This window comes from Chenopodium album, chromosome 9 (genome assembly GCF_948465745.1).
Source record: "Chenopodium album chromosome 9, dcCheAlbu1.1, whole genome shotgun sequence".
In the NCBI taxonomy this organism is placed as follows: Eukaryota; Viridiplantae; Streptophyta; class Magnoliopsida; order Caryophyllales; family Amaranthaceae; genus Chenopodium; species Chenopodium album.
In genome coordinates, this window is record NC_137842.1 from 62,674,571 (window position 1) to 62,696,903 (window position 22,333).

At 34.8% G+C, this 22,333-nt stretch overlaps 3 protein-coding genes and 1 long non-coding RNA gene across 4 annotated transcripts; 3 read left to right on the top strand and 1 right to left on the bottom strand.

The window, feature by feature from the left end:
• Positions 1-5,865: 5,865 nt before the first annotated feature.
• LOC145560086 (FBD-associated F-box protein At5g22730-like) lies at positions 5,866-8,695 on the top strand. The gene is made up of 5 exons (XM_081621343.1): positions 5,866-6,001; positions 6,318-6,389; positions 6,645-7,819; positions 7,918-8,070; positions 8,176-8,695. The coding sequence occupies exons 3-5, from the start codon at positions 7,676-7,678 to the stop codon at positions 8,482-8,484; spliced, it is 606 nt and encodes a 201-aa protein (XP_081477469.1). The 5' UTR covers positions 5,866-6,001; positions 6,318-6,389; positions 6,645-7,675; the 3' UTR covers positions 8,485-8,695.
• On the top strand, positions 6,823-7,578 carry LOC145557896 (putative F-box/LRR-repeat protein At3g44810). The gene has a single exon (XM_081619074.1). The coding sequence runs from the start codon at positions 6,823-6,825 to the stop codon at positions 7,576-7,578; it is 756 nt and encodes a 251-aa protein (XP_081475200.1).
• A 2,805-nt stretch (positions 8,696-11,500) lies between the features above and the next one.
• LOC145557897 (MADS-box transcription factor 23-like) lies at positions 11,501-13,974 on the top strand. Its single transcript, XM_081619075.1, has 7 exons — positions 11,501-11,746; positions 12,655-12,721; positions 12,847-13,011; positions 13,236-13,277; positions 13,425-13,466; positions 13,547-13,756; positions 13,843-13,974. Exons 1-7 carry the CDS (start codon positions 11,559-11,561, stop codon positions 13,972-13,974), a joined length of 846 nt encoding a protein of 281 aa, XP_081475201.1. The 5' UTR covers positions 11,501-11,558.
• A 1,448-nt stretch (positions 13,975-15,422) lies between these two features.
• Positions 15,423-17,443, bottom strand: LOC145558688 (uncharacterized). The gene is made up of 4 exons (XR_014092597.1): positions 17,288-17,443; positions 17,141-17,196; positions 15,797-15,838; positions 15,423-15,713 (listed from the first exon to the last, which is right to left on the bottom strand). It is a non-coding gene; the product is annotated as an uncharacterized LOC145558688 (long non-coding RNA).
• Between the last annotated feature and the right edge of the window lie 4,890 nt (positions 17,444-22,333).

Consider the following 22,333-nt stretch of genomic DNA (forward strand, 5'->3'; position numbering starts at 1 on the left):
CCTTCCTTTCCGACTTGGATTCGATCCTAAATGATGTTTTATTCCTTAGCTCTGATTTTGATTTTTTGTCTTGTCTCATGTAAGAAGGGGTGGCAATTATGTTGCTCATCACCTCGCTAGTTTAGTACCTTCTGGTGTAGAATAGGTTTGGGAAAACTTTTGTCCTTCTGTTATTGCTCCGTACGTTCTTATGGACAATTTGTCCACTGATTAATAAAATGGGTACTAAACGTGTTTTTTTTTTTAAAAAAAAACACTGGACATATGTGAGTTGGTTGTGATCTTCATGTTAGTCTTTTATCTATTTATTTTATCACACCACATTTTTTTTCACTAATAATTAATGATTATTACAGCTGAGAGAACTAGGAGTTGTCATCTTTGTTGCCAGCCCGGGAATACTTGGAGATTTACTTGACTGCGGTAAAGTATATCTTCATCTGATTAGATATATGGCATTTGATAAGGTTGAAATTTGGGCGTGAAATTTCTCTCCAAATTTGGGTAATTAATATTAAACACAACTATTAACATTGAGTTAACGTGAGAGAATACGGTTGAATAAGTACCTTGCAGGACACATCTTGTGATTTAAAAAAAGTAAAGGCATATCTTAACTCAATAACTACGGCTTACGGGCAAGCTTGGAAAAAAACACCTTTTTTCATTTATTATTTTTTATTGCATTGATGTGGGTTGTTGGGGAATAAACGGAGTACTTGCTGTTAGGTAAAGATGGCGATGGATCAGATTCGGATCGGGTGGAGTTTCATCCGCATCCATCCATTACTCTAATCACTCCATCCACATCCATCCGTCATCCACTTCACCCATCATTCATATCCGTCCGTACATCATCCGCGGATGATCTGAAACGGGTGGAGCGGATGACTAATGGACGAGTATTAAAGTGGAAAAAAACTCACATAAACTCTAATGTTCGGTTATTTGTACAATTTTTTTTTATTTTATTAATAAAAATTGAAACAATAACAATATATTGTTTGAAAAATTAATTTGCAATAAAAAATAGGTAATTTTCTTGCACATTTCATATTTTATCATTAAAATTTTTAGATTAAAAAATCTAAAATATGTTAAACGAGTTGGTGGATTGTTAGCGGGTAAAAAAAGTATCATCCATATCCGATCCGATCCGTCACCCGCTTCTCATTCATTTAATTCGGGTTTTCGTACATTTATTTATAGCGGGGGGAATGGGTTAGTGGATATCCACTTAATATTGCCATCTCTACTATTAGGTGTCGTTATGCCAACTGTAATGCGGAGTAGTAGAGGTGATAAAAAATCGGCCGGGCCTTAACACAATTTCTTGTGCTCAAACCCACAAAAAAGTGGCGGACTTGTCGGGCCAAAACGGGCTTTGCGGGCTTTTTCAGGTGAGGTTCGGGCTTCTTAACTAAAAAGGCGTTTTTATGTTTCCCAAACCCACCCCATTTTTGGACCGTGCTAGCGGGCCAGGTCAATGTTGATCATCTCTACGGAGTATTACATGAATTTCAAATGTGGCAAAACGTCCTAATAAGACAAAAGGAAATGACCACTATACCCATAATAAATGATTGAAAAGACTTTTATACCCTCATAAGTTATAAAAAAAAAGGGAAATTCTACACTATACCCCTCAGGTGTTGGCTTTTCCAAGCTGTGCCCCTCACTTTGAAAAGTTCCACGCTGTAACCTGTAGGTCCCACAAGTGATTACGCTGTACCCTTGCCGTTATCTCTCTGTTACAACTTTCCGTTAGTTTTCCCTTTCCAACAAAATAACGTTGGAAGGGGTTAATTTTGGTGGGAAAATTACCCTCCACAAACAGAGTACTCCACCTTCCTCCTTAAATAACCCTTCTTCAACTCTGTTTTCCACATTATTTGGTTTGAATTTTTTTTTGTTTTTTTTTTTTATTATTTTTGCGAAATTCTCACGCAAGCATCATGTCAAGTTCTCGTTCTTCTTTTCAAGCCAAATCGAGTTGTGCGCTTCAGTTCATGCCTCCACGATGCTGTTGCAATCCCCCGAAATTAGCGAAGATCAAAATATCGACAACAAATCGCAACCCAGGGAAAGCGTTTTTTAAGTGCAACGACTGTGGTTTCTTCAAATGGCTAGCTGGATGAAGGTGATATTCAAGGACTGGGCAATATTCAAGGACTGGGCAATATGCAGACTAGTGATATTGCACTTGTTGTAGACAAATTAGGTGATTTGATTAGTTACTTTAAGGATGTAGTTAAAATAGGGGTTTTTATGTATTTCATGTTGTTGGTGATTATCTTGATTAAAGTTGGGTGATTTGATAGGATTGATGTAATTGCCATCATCTGCATCTTGAGAGCTTGAATGCCTTGTGCTCTTTCTTGCCTTTGCAGCTTCTTTGGTGGTCTTGAACACTCCAGCTTTCTCTAGCATTTCCTTCTTAGTAGGTCCACCCTTGCAAGTCAAAGTATTATGTCCAAACTGCTTACAGTTCCCACATTGGACAGTTGAGCTCCTCTTACCTTTTCTTTGTTCCCCCTCCTCTCTCTTCCTGTTCCTAGAGGGTCTGCCTACACTCCTTTTCATAGTTGGGGGGATTAGTTTAGGTACATCTAGGTCAAGCCAATGTTGTGGATCAGGTATGGGCAAGATATTGCCTTTGTAGGCTGCCTTGTACCTAGAAACAGAGTACCATTCACTCACAAAATCCAAAGGGTCTTTCCCATCATGAAGTATAGCTCTTACTCCATGTCTGCAAGGAATTCCTTCAATTTTCCACCTACCACAGACACAACTTTTAGTGTTTAGAGAGACTGGTAGCATGCTTCTACCATCTGACACCTCAAACTCTCCCCTCCCTGATGGATATGCATGACAGAGTCTTGACTCCCTCTTCACCACTCTAACTCTCTCCCTGATATTTGGACACACTCCTTCATCCTTCCATTGCTCTGATAGTTGTTGTCTGGTAGCATGTCTGACCATAGCAATTCTTCTGACACCTGATCATACAAAGATAAATTAGTATCATATGCCAAATTTACTACTACATTGCCTAAAAGTAAGTGGTTTCTTTGCACCTTCTAGCAGAGTTAAAATAGGGTATGTCCTGTCAACTCCTATGGTGTTGTTGAAGCTCTCCACAAAGTTGTTGGTGTTCTCATCACAGCACAAGTTTGCGTCAAACTTGAATTTTGTCCATCTCTGAAGAGGGTCAATGTCTTTGAACCATTTCACTGCTCCAAGACCTGCTGCTTTCTGAACTTGCTGGAGAGCCTTTTTGAAACTAAATGCTGAATAAGCATTAGTCACAGCCCAGAAAAGTTTGTGCATCACCACACCAGGATACACAGTCTTGAAGTTCTTGCATAAATGCCTTGCACAATACCTTCTGTCACAAGTTGGCCACACTTGATCCAATGAAGGATTAATTCCCTAGACATAAACACATAAGGAAAGTTAGTACGCAATTATTACAGGAATGGAATTAAGTCAAGTAGAGATAGTGGCTACACCTTCTGCCTATCACTCATAATGGTCCAATCATCTCTTCCAGTCTGAGTGAGGATGTTCTTCGGGTGAGTAAAGAACCAACTCCAGCTGCTTTTATTTTCTGAGTCAACCACAACAGCTGCAAGGGGGAATATCTCATCATTCCCATCCAATGAGACAGCAGAGAGGAGCACTCCACCATAGTTGCCTTTCAGGTGGAAACCATCCACACCCACTAACCCCCTACAACCAGTTATGACTCCATTGAACTGAGCAGCAAAACTTATGAATATGCAGTTGAATTGAAGAGCTCTCTGAGGTTGTTGTAGAGTTTTCCATAAGCAAAATGCTATAGAACCTTGGTTTCTGTCCTTAATCATTTCACAGTAGCCTGGTAGCTGCCCATAAGAATCATCATGTCCACCTTGTATCATCTCCATAGCCAAACCCTTCATCTTGTATAAGCTTGATTTTGCCATTGTCACACCAAATTTTTCCCACAACAAGTTATTAAGTGCTTTACCTCTAATGTCAGGTGTAGCTCTAATATCTTCTATCAGTTTCTGAGCTGCCCAAGCACAGGTGACCATTGGGTTGTTAACCATATTCAAATCACAAGAATGGCCATTCTTTATGCTTTTTATAGTCCAAGTACAACCATCAATCAGCACACTTGCATGAATTCTCCAGCTACATCTACTATCAGCACACTCAGCTGTGTATCTATGTTGCTCTGATTTCCTTACCACCAAGCTAAAACCTTCCTGCACACAGTAATCTCTAAGGGCATCCTTGAAATGGTCCCTATCTACAAACAACTGCCAAGGTTTTAACCTAATCATTCCAAGCTGTGCATCATCAAATACCTCCCCATTCCTATATAGCCTACTCACATAATCACCTGCATCCTCATACACAGCCTCATTGCACCTAAATGGCTCCCAATTACCATCTACAAAATTCTGATTAAGCAAATCCATTGGGTTCTCTTCATCTAAATCTTCCTCACTAAGCACATCTTCCTCTTCATCCTCTACTTGTGGTTGATACTCACCATCAGAGTCACTCCTTGAACCAGTATCCTCATCAGAACCACTCCCTGACTCAATCTGTTCAGGCTGAACATCTACTTCTGCAAACCTCCTCCTAGGCCTAGTCCTAATAGTGTCACCATCTCTTCTAAAAGTTTTGGTAACCTCCTACTGAGTTGTGGACAAGTGGGGGCTGGGTCAGTTAGTATTGTTGGGTTTTTTCTAACAGGTAATTTTAGAATGGGTTGTTGTGTTGGGCTGAGTTGAGAAATAATGTGTGTCACATGTGTGGGAGGTGGTTGTGGGCCAGAATCAATTTCAGGGCTTTGGGTTTGAACAACATTGAGGTTTTCCTGTGGGCCAGGCTCAGGATTTTGTGCTTTTCTCACTGTTTGGGCAAGATTCCAAATAAAAGAAGGCTTAGCTAAGCACCTAACCCACACATCTATCTCTTTCAGTGTAATATTCTCAAACATCTTCATCATAGTCCCATCATCAACCAAATTTATACTCTTTCCCCTAAAACAATAGTGCAACCCAGGGTATGTTGGCAACTCAAATTTACTCTTTTTAAACTCCTCACACATCTCATTAATCACATTAATTAACAAACATCTATCTATATCATCAACCTTTACACGAACACAATTAGCACCATAATGGATTTTTAGAATTCTCTCATCCATCTGCAACATAAAACATGCAAGCATTCTCAAACCACTGACAGTTACACCAATTACCAAAAACACTACAGCAATAACATTGCAAATACAACAACCTAGCACAAAAATTACCCCCAACACGCATGGAAACAAGGTTTATAACCCCACCCACCAAATTAATGCATCCAAACCATTCATTCAAGCACATATGTAACTAATTTCAACAAATTACAACATCTAAACCCTAAATTTAACATCTTTATACATAATTCAATAACTACAAAGAGGGAAAATTTGGGATGCATTGGGTTACCTTCGAAGTCCTTTTACGTAGAAATCACCAGAAACTTCACCCACTTCAAAATCGCTCTTCGAATTTACCCAGCAAAGTTTCTCCAGTTCGCAAATCGCTCTTCGAATTTTTGAATTTAGGGTTTTTTTTTTTTTTTTTGATCAGAATGAATGAATGAAACAAAATGGGAGGGAATTAAATGAAAATAGAGGGAAAGTACAAAAGTTAGGTGACGGCATTAACTATCTCTGACGTCCGTCATTTATGGTGACTAAGTAATGTTACAGCGTAATCACTTGTGGGACCTACAGGTTATAGCGTGGAACTTTTCAAAGTGAGGGGCACAGCTTGGAAAAGCCAACACCTAAGGGGTATAGTGTAGAATTTCCCCAAAAAAAAAACGACGATGAGCATAGCCCTGCGCCCCTGCCTAGTCCTAGTGCCTCCTTTCTCTGTGAGTTCTCCATTGAAGTGCACTTGACGTTTTCCATCGAGGCCTTGTATCCCCCATTGAAGCAGTTTCCGAGGTAAATTGTTTCTTTTAGTAATCATCATATCAATTTCAAAGTCTCGATTATTAGTTCTAAATACTAAGATTATGAAAACAAAATTATGAGCCTAATTTGATGATTGAATCACGTATCCCTATAATTATGTGATTTCTCAATTTAATTTTTTTTTTTATTTTTTTTTTTTATTTTAAAGGATAATAACTTGTATCAAATTTTGGTTTGAGTTTTGGAAAGTTAAAGTGTTTGCCCTTATTCTGTTCTCTCTCCTCTTGGTTGTGGAATTTGTGCTAATCTAATTTAATTATAACTAGCTGGTCATGGCTTTTAACAGGGATCCAATGCCACCATTCCTACATCCTACCTCTCAGAGTTATTTCAGTTGACTTTCTCCGTTGAATCTAAGGTAACTTGTTTGTTGTTGTTATCATCATATCAATTCCACAATCTAATTTAATTATCACTGCTTTAAGTTTAGGGTTCTAAATTTTAGATTATCAAACATCATAACCAAAATTATTTTGATTTTGTTTTTTTTACCTTTATCTTGTGAGTTTTTATTAGGAATTGATAATGTGGTTGAGTTTGATTTAAATCTTATACTTAATTCTAAATTTAATTTGTTGTTGTTGTTGTTGTTGTTGTTGTTGTTGTTATTGAGGTTAAACGAGGCCAATCCAATCTGACATTATATGGATATGAGGTTGAAACGTTGTACCAGCACCACTACTACCTTGCAAGAGGACGTTGATAATAGAAACCTTGATAGACTTGTCTAATTTGTTGTGTTGTTGGCGTTGTTGTTAAGGTTAAACGAGCCGAATCCGATTGGACATGATATGGAGGACGTTCATAATAGAAACCTTGATAGACTTACTTGCCTACCTGATGAATTGTTAATTTATATAATTTCTTCACTTCCTACTAAGGATGCTGCTGCTGCTTGCGCCTCGTCTAAGAGGATGATTACCAATATATTCCATTCACTTACTCACCTCAACTTTGATGATTCGCCTATAAGTCATTGTTCGGTGACACCCTATGCAATCGAACGTTTCCCCACTTTTGTCGCCTTTGTAGACTCCGTTCTCCAATCATACCACTCTCGCTATCTTACAAGCTTTAGTCTCGGAGTGGGTGCGCCGTTTCTTGAGAGGTCCAGGGATAATCACAAGCATAGAGAATATAGGTGTTGCAACGGCTGTTGTCCAGACTTGAAATCCACGCATATTAATGCATGGATTTCTTTTCCTTTAACCTTTTCTGGACTCAAGGAGCTCAACCTCCGTATTCATGTGAGGGAAGAAGGGGTTATTCAGCTGCCACCAGAAGTTTTCAAGTGTGAGACATTGGAGATTTTGAAGCTTGATACTAACCTTGGTCTTGATCAAGCTTCAACCTATACATCCTTCCGTCTTCCTAGCCTGAAACTACTCTCCTTACATGCTGCTATGATTCCCGACGATGGCCTTGTGACAAGGCTTGTTTCAAGCTGCCCTATACTTGAGGATCTCACTTTGCTTGCAACTTGGAAACATGCCTGTTATATAAGTATCTCTTCGGAGACTATCTCTGGAAGTGTTGAACAAATTTGAGGAGCATCACAGCAGTGACTTGGTGCTTATTCATACTCCTAATTTGGAGTATCTTTACTACGGTGGTGATTTAGCATCACATTACAACATCACAAACATGGATCGCCTTGTCAAAGCAGACCTTGTTATTGAAAATGACTCCTTGGAGATTACATTTGAGGTTTCTGGCCAAGTAAAACTCAGCCTTTTGAGGCCATTGTCTAATGTTCAGCATTTGACTGTGAACGATACATTCTTAGAGGTTTAATTTGTCTCAATTTCTGATCTTGCCTCCATTCTGTCATCAATTTGATTTTAATTGATTAACTGACTTGACTGCTTGTTATCTGTTGATTTTAGGAATTAAACCATAAAGAGTTAAAGGATCAACTGCCCGTGTTTTGTTATTTGAAGTGTTTAGAACTGGGTTTCAATGAAGGTAGCTTTTGGGATAGTATATTGTTGGGATTTCTTAATCGTTCGCCTGTCTTGGAAACACTTGTATTCCCTGAGGTTAGTGTACATGTCGCTTTGTTCTAACTTGATATATTTTCACATACATGGATTGAATTCAGGAATGGTTTAACAAATTTACTTTTATTATCATCTAATTTGCAGGGATTAACTGTATATCCTGAGTTATATGACGAGGAGGAACTTGCTTCAGAACAACAGTTTTGTAGAACAGCTCTGGTAGATGTTCCTACATGTTGCAGATATCATCTTAAAAAAATTGTGATTAAAAATTTCTTGGGATATGACAGGGAAATAGATTTGATCCAGTTTTTCCTGACAAATGCATTAGTTCTGGAGAATTTGGTCTTATACCCGGATCCCAGTGCAAATGTAGATCAAATGATGACAGTTCAGAGCACATTGCAAAACTTACCGCGTGCCTCTGTCACCTGTTCAATTCAAGTAGTGTAGATTTGGAGGAATTGCTCAAGCGCCTGAGCTTGAGTGCAAATTGCAGAAGTTTCCAGCGGCCTCTGTCTCCTGCTGGATTCAAGTAATGATCGAGGAATTTGCACTGTCCTGAGAAATGTTTATCTTCTATTTATTTGCCCTGGTTTATCTATATATATGTAAACAATATTTTGATTAGTTATGGAGTAAATTAATCATATTTATAATTTTACTCGCATTCAAATACTTATTTACTGAGATAAGCTGCGCTGTAGGAAATTTTTCTACTTTGTTGGTAGGTTGGCTGTATGACAAACTGGCCTAATAAACCACACAAATACTGAACAACCAAGACAACCTCACCAAGCTGGGCATGGCACGAGCCATGAAAAACTTGACAGGACAAACTTCAAGACAAACTAATATGGAGGTTGGTAGCATACTAGCATGTAACCCGATGATACGTGGACTGACCGACCGCTAGGAACTTATTGACGACATGACTAAGTAAAAATTAAGTTCGTATTTGATTTGAGTATTTTAAAAGAATTTCGTGATAAAATAATGGTTTATGTAGCCGACCCCTTCCTATTACTGAGAGATTTAGGTTTCCATGTCTTATTGTTGTTGCTACTCGATTTAGTAATTAACCATAGTATTATCCCATGAAAATTTGAAAAGAAGATTAGGAATAGGTGCATGTGAAAAAACTGTTTTGGAGGGACAAAAGAGATAAACAAACATACTACAAAAAGAATGCAAATTATGTTGAAATATGTATGCCAGCTTCCTCTAGTTGGAAGGACCACCCTTTATTTTTGTAATTACTAAATTTAGAAAGTCCCATGTTTTTTACCTCTTTATTCTCCACTAACTCTTCTGAATTTTCCAATCATTTTTTACCATGCATGTTACTATTATGTTACCACTAGCTTTTCATGTTTATGATATTGACTTATGTTTCACCTAATTTTCCACCCTCTCAAGATATAGTAATACTACGTAATGTCTTTTGCGTGTTTTGATTAATTCTTGTTTTAATTAAAGATAAAAATGAAACATATACTCATAAGTCATAACGTATAACTAATTAGGCAATATAACTATCGCTCTTTTGAAAAAAAAAAATTCACTCTATTATAATAAAAGTGATCAAATAAAATTGATTGACTCTAAATTAAGACCTAAACTATATAAAGGATTAGAGAGTGATGGATAGCTCAAGTGGTTAGAGCTTCCCTCCCGATTCCAGGAGATCCTGGGATCGATTCTCACCCCTGCCCTTGTGACTCTCTAAACACCAAAAAAACTATATAAAGGATTAAGTCGATTAGATTGTAATTAGTTAGTGAAGAGGCTTAGATGATATTTGTTACCTCCGTTACATATTATTTGCAACGATTAGACATTTTTCAGTTTTTATTGTGTATATACCAAGTCATCCTCATAATTGGATTTTAGTTCTCTATATAACATGCATGTTAATATGTTATATATTTCTATATGCTAATTATTGCTACCTAAAATTACTTAGCTTGTAACTAGCTATGTAGCTATGAGTTAATTGATTGTACTCTTTAACCTCGTTTATCTCATTGCACTACTACAAAAATGGCCAAAAGAATCAGTAAAAAGATTTCAGAATTGGATTTAAGAAACCCCTTTTTCAGAAAAGGGGTTTCTCAAGTTAAGCAAACAAACCCCCTACAAAAGGTGATTTCTCTAAGAGACTTCTTAGGCCAATTTTAAGAGGTTTCTTTCCATGTTTTTGTAGTGTTACATTATTGTTCAACAAAAATTCATTCTAATCAATAATCACTGTCTTGTATTTTGAATGAACTTTCTCGATCACATTTTTATGGTACAAGACTATACGCAACAAGTATATAATTTTGAACCCAAAATTACAATGCAACAAGTTAATACACTGAATTGTTGCATAAATAGAAATAGTGTAATTAGTATGACTTGTTGTAATACAGGTCATAACGCACTAAGGTATAAGACTATTAGTTACGCGGAGCATAAAGTAGTAAACCCAAAAATTACGCGTTTATTATAAAGAGGATAGTATATATGAACAATCTCGTCTGATTATGATTCCACTTATAAGTCTTCATCACACAAATTAAACATAATTAGTCAGGGAAGAGTGGGTTGGTTGGATGTTGATTCTCAGTTTCTCACACAAAGTGAAAGCAAAAATAAAGGTGTAAATTTAACTTAGGTTTATTGAACTCAACCCTACTTTTTCCTATAATAGAAAGACTATATTTCAGAAACTTAAAAGTTGGTTAACTTAAAATAGACAATATGAACTATATATAACACATACAATTATTGTTATTAAAAAACCCTTTTTTATATCAAAAAATAAAATAAAAATAAACCCTTTTTCTTATTACATATACTTATGATTTCTTGCTTGAGGAGTAGAAGTGAGTTTAAGAAGTAAGAAAGAGAAATCAAGAAATCCAAATTAGGGCTGATTTGTGTAAATTCAGGAAAAAAAAGAGTAAGCTTCTAAGACTTTTCTGCTACCTTGATCATCTCTTCAAATGGTGTTAATGAAAGGGCTTTTTAATTATTATTGTTTCTTTTTTGTGCCTTTTTCCTTATTTTTTTTTTCCTAGAATTTGATCTCTTTCCCCTTATATTCCTGTTTTTGATACCCTTCATCAATCACACCTAAGGCGCGGTTTAATTAACTACAAGACGCGGCCTAATTAGCTACTACACCATTTGTTTATTTATATTTCCAGTTTATGATCATAATAGTATGGTATTAAATGTGGTGGTTTATGCTTGTAAATTTTTTTGGAGGATGATGGTTATTTTTGACAAATTTACTTAACATGGGTTTTGCCTTAAACCTTGTAATATGTGAGTTATTTTTTTGTGGTTATTTTTGACATATTTACTCAGCAACATATATTTCCCACAAATAAATTGAAAACAAATCTAGCTAAGTTTATTTCTTTAATTATTAACTTACATAATGATACCATACATTTTTCACTTGGAGGCTTTTTTTTTTTTTTTTTTTTTTTTTTTTTTTTTTTTTGGGAGGAAGAAAATTGAGCAACACATACAGCATGGGAAGGGGAAAGATAGAGATGAAGAGGATAGAGAACAGGACTAATAGGCAGGTGACCTACTCGAAGCGACGACAAGGGCTAATGAAGAAGACCAAAGAGCTTGCCATTCTTTGTGATGCTCAAATTGGTCTCATTATCTTTTCTGGAACTGGAAAACTTCATACTTTTCCTGAATCTTCCAACAGGTCAATGTCAATTAATAATGTGGATTATTATTCTTATTTAATTAGATTTAGTTGAAATCAAAGTTATTAAATTTATAACTTTAATTGTTTTTGATAAAATTTTACATGATTTTCTTGTGCATCTTTTATAAGTATGTAGCTAAGCTAGCTAGGGTTTTCCTCTCATCAATTAATTTTCTGATGTTTTTTCATGTGGTTTTGAAATGATTACTTTTACTCAGTTTTATTTTAATTTAACTGCAGATCTCTGGAGATCTTTGACCAATTTCATGATGTCTTTTTTTAAAAAAAAATAAATAAATTATGTTATTAGAATTAATCTAATTTTTCTTACCCTATTTTTTTTTCTTCTAATATATATGCTGTTTTGTTAATTATAGCATAAAAAACTTGGATAATCCTGACTAAAATGATTAATCCATGTTGTTTCAAAAAAAAAAAAAAAATGATTAATCCATGTGATGTACCTAAGTTATAATTCGATCAATTTCCAAATATTAATTTTGATGGGGCGATAAGTATATTATTACTCTACTAATCAATTAATACAATTTATATAAATTCATTTTATTTGTTAATTTTGCTAGGACCTTGATGTTATATAATTATGTAACAATGTAACATAAACACATTCAATTAAATTGTTGAATAATAGCTCAACTTCCTCAATGCTTTCTTGACCTATTTGTGCTTTTGATATCGACTCTTAAGTTACTCGATTTGTAGACCCTTGAACGAGTTTTTATTAATCAGTTGTGTATAACTTGATATTGACTACATGGCCTTAGTATCACGGTCCGAGTGTTTTTTGTACGAGCTAAGGTACTCTTAATTTTGACTGTATGGTCGGCGACCTAGAGTGATCGATCGAGCTTATAAAGGTGTTATGTATGTTTGCATGACAGCAGTCTAGAGCAAACCATACAGAGGTATTTGAATGTTCAAGGCATTCAGCTCCCAGTACAGGATAATCGGGTAATTATTAATTACAAACACGAAAAATTAATTAATCCCTTGTTTTTAATCCAATATGATCATGACTAGCATGAATTTTAATAAGTCTAATATAAAGAATAAATGTTGGATTATACCTTGTACAGGCAGAACTATTTTCGGAGCTGCAAGCGTTAAGGGAAGCCATTCACAACGCCGAGCAAAGCATAAGGAACTACTTGGGTGAGGATTTGGGTCCTCTACCCCTTGAGGACTTGCATAAACATGAACAAAAGCTTGAGTCTTCCTTGAATGTTGTTCGAGTTCGAAAGGTGATTAATCTGTCTTTTTTTTCTGACTTAATTGGTTTTTTGGATGAACCTCAAGAAAATTCACTGCTGTTTAATATTTTCTCTCTTTTTTTTTTTTTCTTTATGTACTGGAAGAAATGGACTATAAGTCTTGAGATTTTATTTAGAATTTTGTTTAGTAAAAAAATGTGTTTATAATCATGTCAAAAAAATTCTGAAATAATGTTTAATTTCTGGTCTTCCAGAACCAGCTCATGCAACAGCAAATGGAAAATCTTCGCAGAAAGGTTATTCAAATTAATAAATGATTGTGTTTGTACTTAATTCTATATCCATTTATGCTAGGACTAATTCTAATTCTCTTAACCATAATTTCTTTAAGCTAATTACATAATTTTATTATTCATATTGGGTTATAATTGATTGTACTGCAGGAACAATTGTTGCAGACTGACAATGGAAACATGTATCATTGGGTAAGCAAGTCACAATAAAACTTACTCTTCTAGACCGCGTTTATCTTTATAAAGAAATTAATTTGATCTCATTCTCATAGTTGATGGGAGGTGGACAACTTCAAGAGCAGCAGCAGCAGCAGCAACTAATGGGGCAGATGCCGTTTATCTATGGAGAAGACCAGCCAAGTAGCAGTACCGTACTCCAGCTTGGTACTTCATCTTCATCGCCTCATCAGTATTATCCTTACCGCCTTCAACCCACTCATCCTAACCTTCAAGACTATGGTAATTCTTCGATATTCATATTCGTTTTTCAGTATTCATATATTCTTCAATAGATTATGATATACATTATACAGTATATATTCTCATTGTTTGTCCTGTTATTTTGCAGAGTGAGTTGTGTCCAAAGCAAGGCTATGCGCGTGGGTGTATCAGTTCAGACAGAATGAAGATGGATATGCTTCAAGTGTGGCTTAACAGTTTTAGAGTTAAATACGGTTTACAAATGTTTGCTACTACATAAATCTTGTTACATAGTTTACAAATTAAACCTGTTTTTAGTCTCAGGAAATTATCTCTGATGTATGATTTTCTGATTGTTGTGTACTGTGTTTTAACTTTTATCATTTGATTTATGAAGAGTGTGTGTAGTTTATCACTTGATATACTTGCTCCCTCTTTCATCATGACCCTTAATCGGAAATAATTCATCTTGTTGTAAAGACATCTTGATGAGATTAGATGATAACAGTGCGAAACAGAACCTGAAAATAAGTGTAAGCAAGCCCTGTTGGCTTGATCTTGCAGATAACAAAGACCAAGAGAACGGTATTCAGATAACTTGCAGAGATGCAAAAGTAACAAAAGTTACAAAACTAAAACAGGAAACTATGGGAGCAAAGGAGACGATTTTTGGAGGCAAAATATGCCTATGATGATATTACTTGTACTTATTTGTTCAATTATGTTTGCTTTAACATAGTAAAAAAAAGTAAATTCATCTCCACTATTACACCGTGTACGTACCTGTCCGAAATTAATAGTCAACATATAAAGATGACAATAGAGTCTTTTTAAATAAAAATAAAACGATGGAAGAAAGGAGACATAAGTAACCCTTTGAAAAAGATAAAAATATAAAATTATGTCACGTCTTTGAAAATGAAAATTTGGGGCAATTTGAAGACTAATTTATATCTTTTACGTTTCCATCATTATAGTAATAAATGACTTCTAAATTAGTAATTTATTTAGGCTTGCTAACCTTTGTGGCAAATCAATCAAGTTAATTGTTTTAAATAGCAAAATGTGACAGGAATAGCTCATGGATTAACCATGTCGAATGTTACTTAGAAGACTGATATAACCTTAATCAGAAATTATTAAGTATACCAAATTACCAACTACCAAGTCTCCCTCATATTTTGGTTTTAATTCTCTAACTTCCATGTTTTTCTTTGTGCTAATTATAGATACCTAGAATTTACTTGTAATTAGCTAAGAAGCTATGGAGTATGATTTTATAAGAGCATAAATAGTGTTCTGTTTATACAAAATCATACTTTGTATTATACTCGTGAATTAAGATTTGTTTTACTCTCTAATCTCATTTTTTTATTTATTCCAAGGACTATATTATTATGTTTGACATTCCCAAAGTACCAAGACTATAAGCTACACGTAGATAATTTTGAACCCGAACCACACGTTCTATACAAGGTACCCAGGTTCTTCTAACCGTGACTTGTTTGGAGTATAAACAGAAGTAGTGTAATTAACCGTGACTTGTTTGGTATGCCGCATTGCAACTTAGGTCATACTGCACTAACTTATATTTACCAATACTGATCTACGTAGTATAAAAAATGAACCTAGGCAAGACCAAGCACATCTTAAGCAAAAAGTATGAACATATCTCAGTTACCTGTAGCGAAGAACAATAAAACAGATATTCATCAAGGGCAAGAAAAGTATAAAAAGATAAATAGGCTGTGAATAAAAATGCAGACCAAGATAATGTATTCGCCATCAAATTATTAGTTTTATATAAGAAAAACCATTAGCAATTTCAGGAGTTGGACTAGCATTATAACATCAACCATTAAATTACGATAGTTATCACAATAACAATATCACACCATATAATTGCAAGGTTCATCGCATATTGTTTCAGGAACATCCTCACTTCTTTCCACTCTTCTTCAGTCCTGAGCCTCCGAACTGTCCCTTCTGAGATGCCTTTGCTCTAAGTTCTTTAAGAGCCTGCTCAAGACAAAGAAATCAAATCATATAACTGTCTTTCCCACAAGCCACAACACCTAGGGAAAAAAATCCCAAGTACTCACCTTCTCCTCTTCCTTCTTCTTTTGAAGAGCAGCCTTGTCATCCTATATCACAAACAAATGAAGTCATGAAAGTATTTCAACAAAAATGGATCCAGATACATAATACTGACAAAGTCCTATTCATATCACACATACCAAAATATAACAAACACGACATGTCCCCAATAGAAGAAAGAAATTTATAAACAGCTAGAAGAAGATACGATTTTACTTGAGATACCATGGAAAACCAGATACATGGCATACATCCAACATGAAGATAAATTAGCACATTTTAAAAAAACACTACTAGGAGATCCTTGGCATAGGAGGGAAATAACAAGAGCCTAATACTTGGTAACGGGAATAAGAAAAATTAATTGTTGCATTTCGGAGTAGGAGAACAGCTCATAGTAATGTTTCCCAAAGTAGCCACTTAGACATATGGAACAATTGATGCCTCACAAAAAATAAATATTAGGAAAGGTTATCTAGTAGAGGGCCAATGAAGGAAATGATTGATCAAATCAAGGAAATACAGACGTAGACTACTAGACTCCCTACCCTCATACCCTGCGTTAGATGTGGATCTCGTAACACTCGATTATGTGTCCTGGGATAGCATAGTTTAAACATAGTGCTAAAACAAAGCCACTACACTTTGTTAAGTGTAAGACTAACAATTTGGAGCAAAGATCATGGTAGCAGAACACATGGAATACTCAGTACACCACTTAACAATAAACAGTAGTCATAAGGTATGAAACCCGACCTATATCTTCACAGACAATGAATTGATCAATCATAACTCACCTCAATTTTTGAGGCAAGAAAAACAAACAACCGAGCTCTCACCCCGCCTTAGGTTTCTCAGTAATCATCATGGATCAACCAGGACCACTAAAGTTAACTAATTCATATACAAACTTAACTAAAAGATTTACTACATCCAGGGCAAACAGATGCAGTCTAGAAGTAAAACCTCGATCAACGAAGGATTGATGAACAGATTCTCGAGCCAATCTATACCTTTCTATCAAATCTCCGAAATAACTAAATAAGTATTAGCTCAATTATTAAGTTATAAAGGGATTAATTTCTGGACCTCCAATGTAAAAAAGTTCCACAAGTGACATAAATAAATAAATAAGACACAAATTATTGATTTAAAAGCAAAAGACTGGGAAAATAACTAAATTAACATTCAAAGTAAGCTCAAAAACAGCAATCAAACAACTTTTCATTCGACAGTCACCAAAAAAACAAATCAAAGCATAAGCAATACAGATCAAAACCTAATTTCCGATCCAAATCACAAACAAATCAATATTAAACAAAAAAAGATAAATATGGAAAATTAAATACCTCATCCAACTCAGTCTTATCCTTCTTAGGTTGCTTCAAAGGCTTCAACTTTCCACCTGCAAACAAAAATAGGGCAAAAATTGTCAGTTTCAAAGCAAAATTCAATGATCGATTCAAGATAATTGTCGAAAAAGAAGAGAGAGGAACCTTGCTTAGACATGATTGGGCGTTGTCTAGGGTTAGGGTTTGGTCTGGTTTTTGAGTTTGAGAATAATTGGGAATTTTTTCCAGAAAAGATAAACCCAGTAACCTTCCCTTTTCGAATTTATTTTCAACACAAAAAGTTAAAAAGTAGAGACACCAAGATTATATAATAGCCGGACGTACCACCCACTTGACCCAAATGGAACATTGTGGGCATATTTTATCTTCACAATGGTTCTTTTTTTTAGTGATGGTTAGACTATGTTCTTGATTAGCGAATTTTATCAGTTAAAAGATATTTTTTTTAAAAATAACCATCAAAAAATACTTGAATGCATCCGAGCAATCGAGTCTTATTATCTTTGGACGGATGTATTGTGTACTACCTCCGATTTTTTTAGTTGTAACTTTGAAATATTTTATATCTCACAAATAATATTCTAAAGTTGCAACTAAAAAAATTGGAGGTAGTATAATTTATTTTTACACTTTAATAGTGGAGTATTTAGGGGTTTGCTCTGCTTTTATTAACCTCCACTTTTAATTAATGATATAAATGTAGATAGATTCGAAGAATATTGTGCATTATCAAAACTTAAGACCTAAACAAACTAAGGGTCTATTCTCTTACGTTGAAATTCAGTTCAGTTCAGTTCAGCTCCTAATTTTCTTCTCTTATAAAATATTCAGTTCAGTTCAGCTCAGTTCAGTTCAGTTCAGCTCAATTCAGTTCAGTTCAGCTGAGTTCAGTCAATGAGAACAGACCCTAATTCAACTTGAATCCTTTACCATCCCCCCTCATATTATTTGCCTCTCCGATTCCTTTTTATTTGGACACTCTCATCATCAAAAACAATTCTTTACCCACTTTTTAAGACGATTGGTCTTGAGTAAGCATCGCCATAAATTTGTAATTGTATCATAAAAAAAAAAAAAAAATATTTATCCGATGTGAAAGCAACTTTTTTTAAGGAATAGTAAAATGTCATTCATTAATTAATGGACAATCTTACATGAGAACATAAGAAGAGATTATAGGAGGGTAAAAGTTTGATTTGAGTGCAACTTGATTATATTTTAAATGATTAGAACTCAAATTCAATAGAATATGACTTGATACTTTAATATCCGAATTGAACCCAACACACACAATTGACCAGTACATAGGGCATGTTCACATTTACTTAATTCCGGTTCAGTTCAGCTCCAATCAGTTCAGCTCTTAACTCTCATAAAATATTCATTTCAGCTCAGCTTAGCTCCAATCAGTTCAGCTCTTAATTTCTCTCTCTCATACAATATTCATTTCAGTTCAGTTTAGCTCCAATTAGTTCAGTTCAGCTCAATAAATATAAACAGACCCATAGTCACATATTTGTAATACTCCGTACTAGGGTTACATGCTTAAAACTATAAGCGAAATTAAGAATGCATCTCTTCAAAATATAATTACGATAGAAATTTATTAAAAGAAAAAATGCATGTTGGAGTTACATACTGGCCTATTGGGCCCCTGATTTATTCGTTTTGGACAGACATATTGGGCCTTTGATGGTTTATTATATAGACATAATAACTTCTTTATTTTTTTATTTATTTATTTTTTGTGTGTGTGGGGAAGGAATCATATTCTTTACCTTTATATACGCATTTTCAAAATTAGTTACTACGTATTTTTTTGACTCAAAGCTTTTCCTACATCCTTTTGCAACCAAATACGAAACACTTTGTTTAAGGTTTGAGTCAAACTTTTATTTTACCTTAAACCTTCCATTTTACCAGTTACCACAAACCTCTTCTAATCAGACACAATCTACCATTTATTATAAGGTATTCTCTCCATTTCATAATAATCGCAATACTTTCTGACACACATGCCAAAACTTTAACCATTAATATTTTTAATTATATATTACTTCATCTGTTTTTATATATTTGCTCCATTTCTCCATGCGCGATGTTTTAGGAGACATTGGAGAAAGTAATAAAATATGGAGGTAATATGGTATGTGGAAGAATAAAAATTGCAAAAAGCAAAAGTAATAGAGAGAATTGGAGGAGAGAAATTATGAAATTAATAAAATATGATTTATGTTGTAGATCAAGTATTTAAAAACAGTTAAAAAAGAAAAGTAGAGCAAATATTTAAAAATGGAGGGAGTATTAAGAAGTTTCTTGTATAAAAGTTTGATTTATTGAAAATTTACATCAAGACTAATCCCAAAATATTTTACATCATAAAATATGTTTATTATATATTGATAAAAAAAATATAGACAAAATAAGTATTTCCTCTGTTTTTTTATACTAGTAGGTGCAACACTTCTCTTGTCACGCTTAGCTTGCCGATGCGTGTTTTTAATCGTTAATATCTTTAGTTACCACTATATAAAAATTATAGACCTTAAATATTAAAATTGTATAAGTTGAGATAAATCTAACAAGATCCTACATGACTATATTTTTACATAACTATAAATCGTGAAAGCTAGTCAAAGTGAAACACATAAATAGTGTAAAAGTCAAACTGTTACAACTGAAAAAAAAAAAAAAAAAAACCGGAGGAAGTATATGAATACTACACATGTCAAAATGTTGTCATTATAAGAAAACAGAGGTTTTGACTCATTTCTCCTCAATTACCCTAAGCCTCTATTTTTTTTTTTTTTTGGTCTCAAACCTCTCCTAACCAAACATTCGCCCCACTCATAAATGGAAGACGTGATAGTGTGATACATTTATTGGTGTATGAATTAGAGGATTGTTTTATCCATTTATATTATAATAAAGTGAAACATTTGAGTACAGCAACTCAGGCTGTGTTTAATTGCAAGCATTAGCTAATTCAAAATTAAAGCAATGAATCATGTATAAAAATTAAACCTTGTGGACCAAGCAATAACAAAACACAAGTAATTGGACATGAAATTAAGGTAAGACATTCCATGTGATTAATATCACAGCTGTTTTCCTCACTTCCCACCCCCCTTTCCTTTGCTTTCCTCTAGTATTTATTTCGTCTCTAATTGTAGTAACTTTTGTTACAATTGGCAACAAATATGGACAACTTTAGGGTGTACTTAGGGGTGTCAATTCGGTTAAACAGTTCGGGTTTGGGTTGGGTTTATCAGTTTCGGGTTATAACGGGTCGGTTTATAACGGATTGAAATAATAAGCGGGTCGGTTTTGGTCGGTTTTGAAAATTATCGGGTTAGTTCGGTTTGGTTTTTTTAATTGCAGTTTCTATTCGGATCGGGTCCTTATCGGGTCGGGTTCTAGTCGGTTCGGGTCATAATCAATTTGGGTTGAACTGGGTCGGTTTGAAAACGGGTTTAGCCCATTTAATGTGGGTTTCGGTTAAAAACAGTTCGGGTCTTAATCAGGATGGGTCGTAATTGGTTCGGGTCATAATCAGTTTGGGTTTAACTGGGTCGGTTCGAAAATGGGTTTCGGTTCAAAATAGATCGGGTGAAATCGGGTCCAACCATTATTGTTTCGGTTATAATCGGTTTAGATTGAACTTGGTTGGTTTGAAAACGAGTTTACCCAATTTGAAACGGGTTTCTAATCAAAATCATATCGGGTTAAAATTGAGTCGGATGATTATCAAGTCGAATTAGTCAGATAATGGGTAGGAACGAGTCATGTTATAATCAAGTCAAGTCATAAATAAGTTGGGTTTATCGAGTAGTGGGTTGAAACAAATTAGATCATAAACATATTGGGTAACAGGTTGTAAATGACTCAGTCATAACGGGTTACGGGTTTTAAACGGTTTGGTCATAACGGGCTACGGGTCGTAAACGGTTCGGTCACAACGGGTTACGGATTATAACCGGTTCGGTCACAACGGGTTACGGGTTGGAACGATTTAGGTTTATCGGATTTTTATCGGGTTTTAACGGTTTTCGGTTTAAAACGGGTCGGGTTACTATCGGATTTAAACGTAATCGGTTTGGGTTGCTTTCAGTTTCGGGTTGTAACGGTTTGGCTTGATAACGGGTCGGGTTAGTAACGGTTTGCACAAATTCGGTTTAGTTCAGTTTCGGTTTGGAAAAAATTGGGTCGGGTCAGTTTCCAGTTTCCAAAAAATGGGTTTTAAACAGTTCAGTTCCTTTTCGGATCGGTTCGAAACAGTCGGGTTTAACGGTTCGGGTCAGAAACTGACAGCTCTAGGTGTACTAATGCTTAACGAAAAAGGCCAGTTGATGTACAGACAAGAGTTAGTGTGGATTGTATGTACATTCATCTTGCAAGACCTAGCTAGCTACCACTTTCAACATTATCATCGTATATTATAATCTAAGCATATATATCATGTACATTCAGTAATCCCGCGTATACGTTTTTAAAAATATTTTATGTATGCCTGTTGTGCATATAGAATTATAAATCTATTATTTATACTGCATATATAGAATATCGAGAAGGACTAGAATACTAACTTGTATTGGTACTATATATGTCAAAGTGCTTGGGTTAAATGGGGGCATCTATCCAACTATATCTTAATTCATTAATTTGTTTGAGGCATTCAAAAGAGTTAAAGGTTGTCTCGATTAAGAAAAGTAATTGAGTAGAGGAAATAGCATTGGATCACTTAGCTTGATTCTTAATTTATCTAGCTTTGAACATGTAAAGGATATTTCCATTATATATAATTATATTCATGATACATATGCATAAATAATAGACCAAGGTGTAGTACATCTCCCTTCAATTCATGCACTTAATTATATGTAGATCGAGAGCATAATAGGTAAGAAGTTTACACTTGGATGTTAAGGGTCTGTTCTCTTACGTTGAAATTCAGTTCAGTTTAGTTCAGTTCAATTCAGTTCAATTCAGTTCAACTCCTAATTTCCTTCTCTTATAAAATATTCATTTCAGTTCAGTTCAGCTTAACTCAGTTCAGTCTAGTCAATGAGAACAGGCCCTAAGTAGATACCTTAATGTATGTATATACTCCGATCCATATTCACAATGTAAACCTTAGTAAAAAGGGAAGAATAAACCATAAAACAACAAGTATATATTATGTTGTATGCT

Excerpts from the sequence above, each read along its gene's own strand:
- LOC145557896 (XM_081619074.1), top strand. The coding sequence starts at position 6,823 with ATGGAGGACGTTCATAATAGAAACCTTGATAGACTTACTTGCCTACCT.
- LOC145560086 (XM_081621343.1), top strand. The coding sequence starts at position 7,676 with ATGGATCGCCTTGTCAAAGCAGACCTTGTTATTGAAAATGACTCCTTG. Across the intron at positions 7,820-7,917 it reads TGAACGATACATTCTTAGAG|GAATTAAACCATAAAGAGTT; the intron begins GTTTAATTTGTC and ends TGTTGATTTTAG. Across the intron at positions 8,071-8,175 it reads AAACACTTGTATTCCCTGAG|GGATTAACTGTATATCCTGA; the intron begins GTTAGTGTACAT and ends TCTAATTTGCAG.
- LOC145557897 (XM_081619075.1), top strand. The coding sequence starts at position 11,559 with ATGGGAAGGGGAAAGATAGAGATGAAGAGGATAGAGAACAGGACTAAT. Across the intron at positions 13,467-13,546 it reads ATGGAAACATGTATCATTGG|TTGATGGGAGGTGGACAACT; the intron begins GTAAGCAAGTCA and ends TCATTCTCATAG. Across the intron at positions 13,757-13,842 it reads ATTCTTCGATATTCATATTC|AGTGAGTTGTGTCCAAAGCA; the intron begins GTTTTTCAGTAT and ends GTTATTTTGCAG.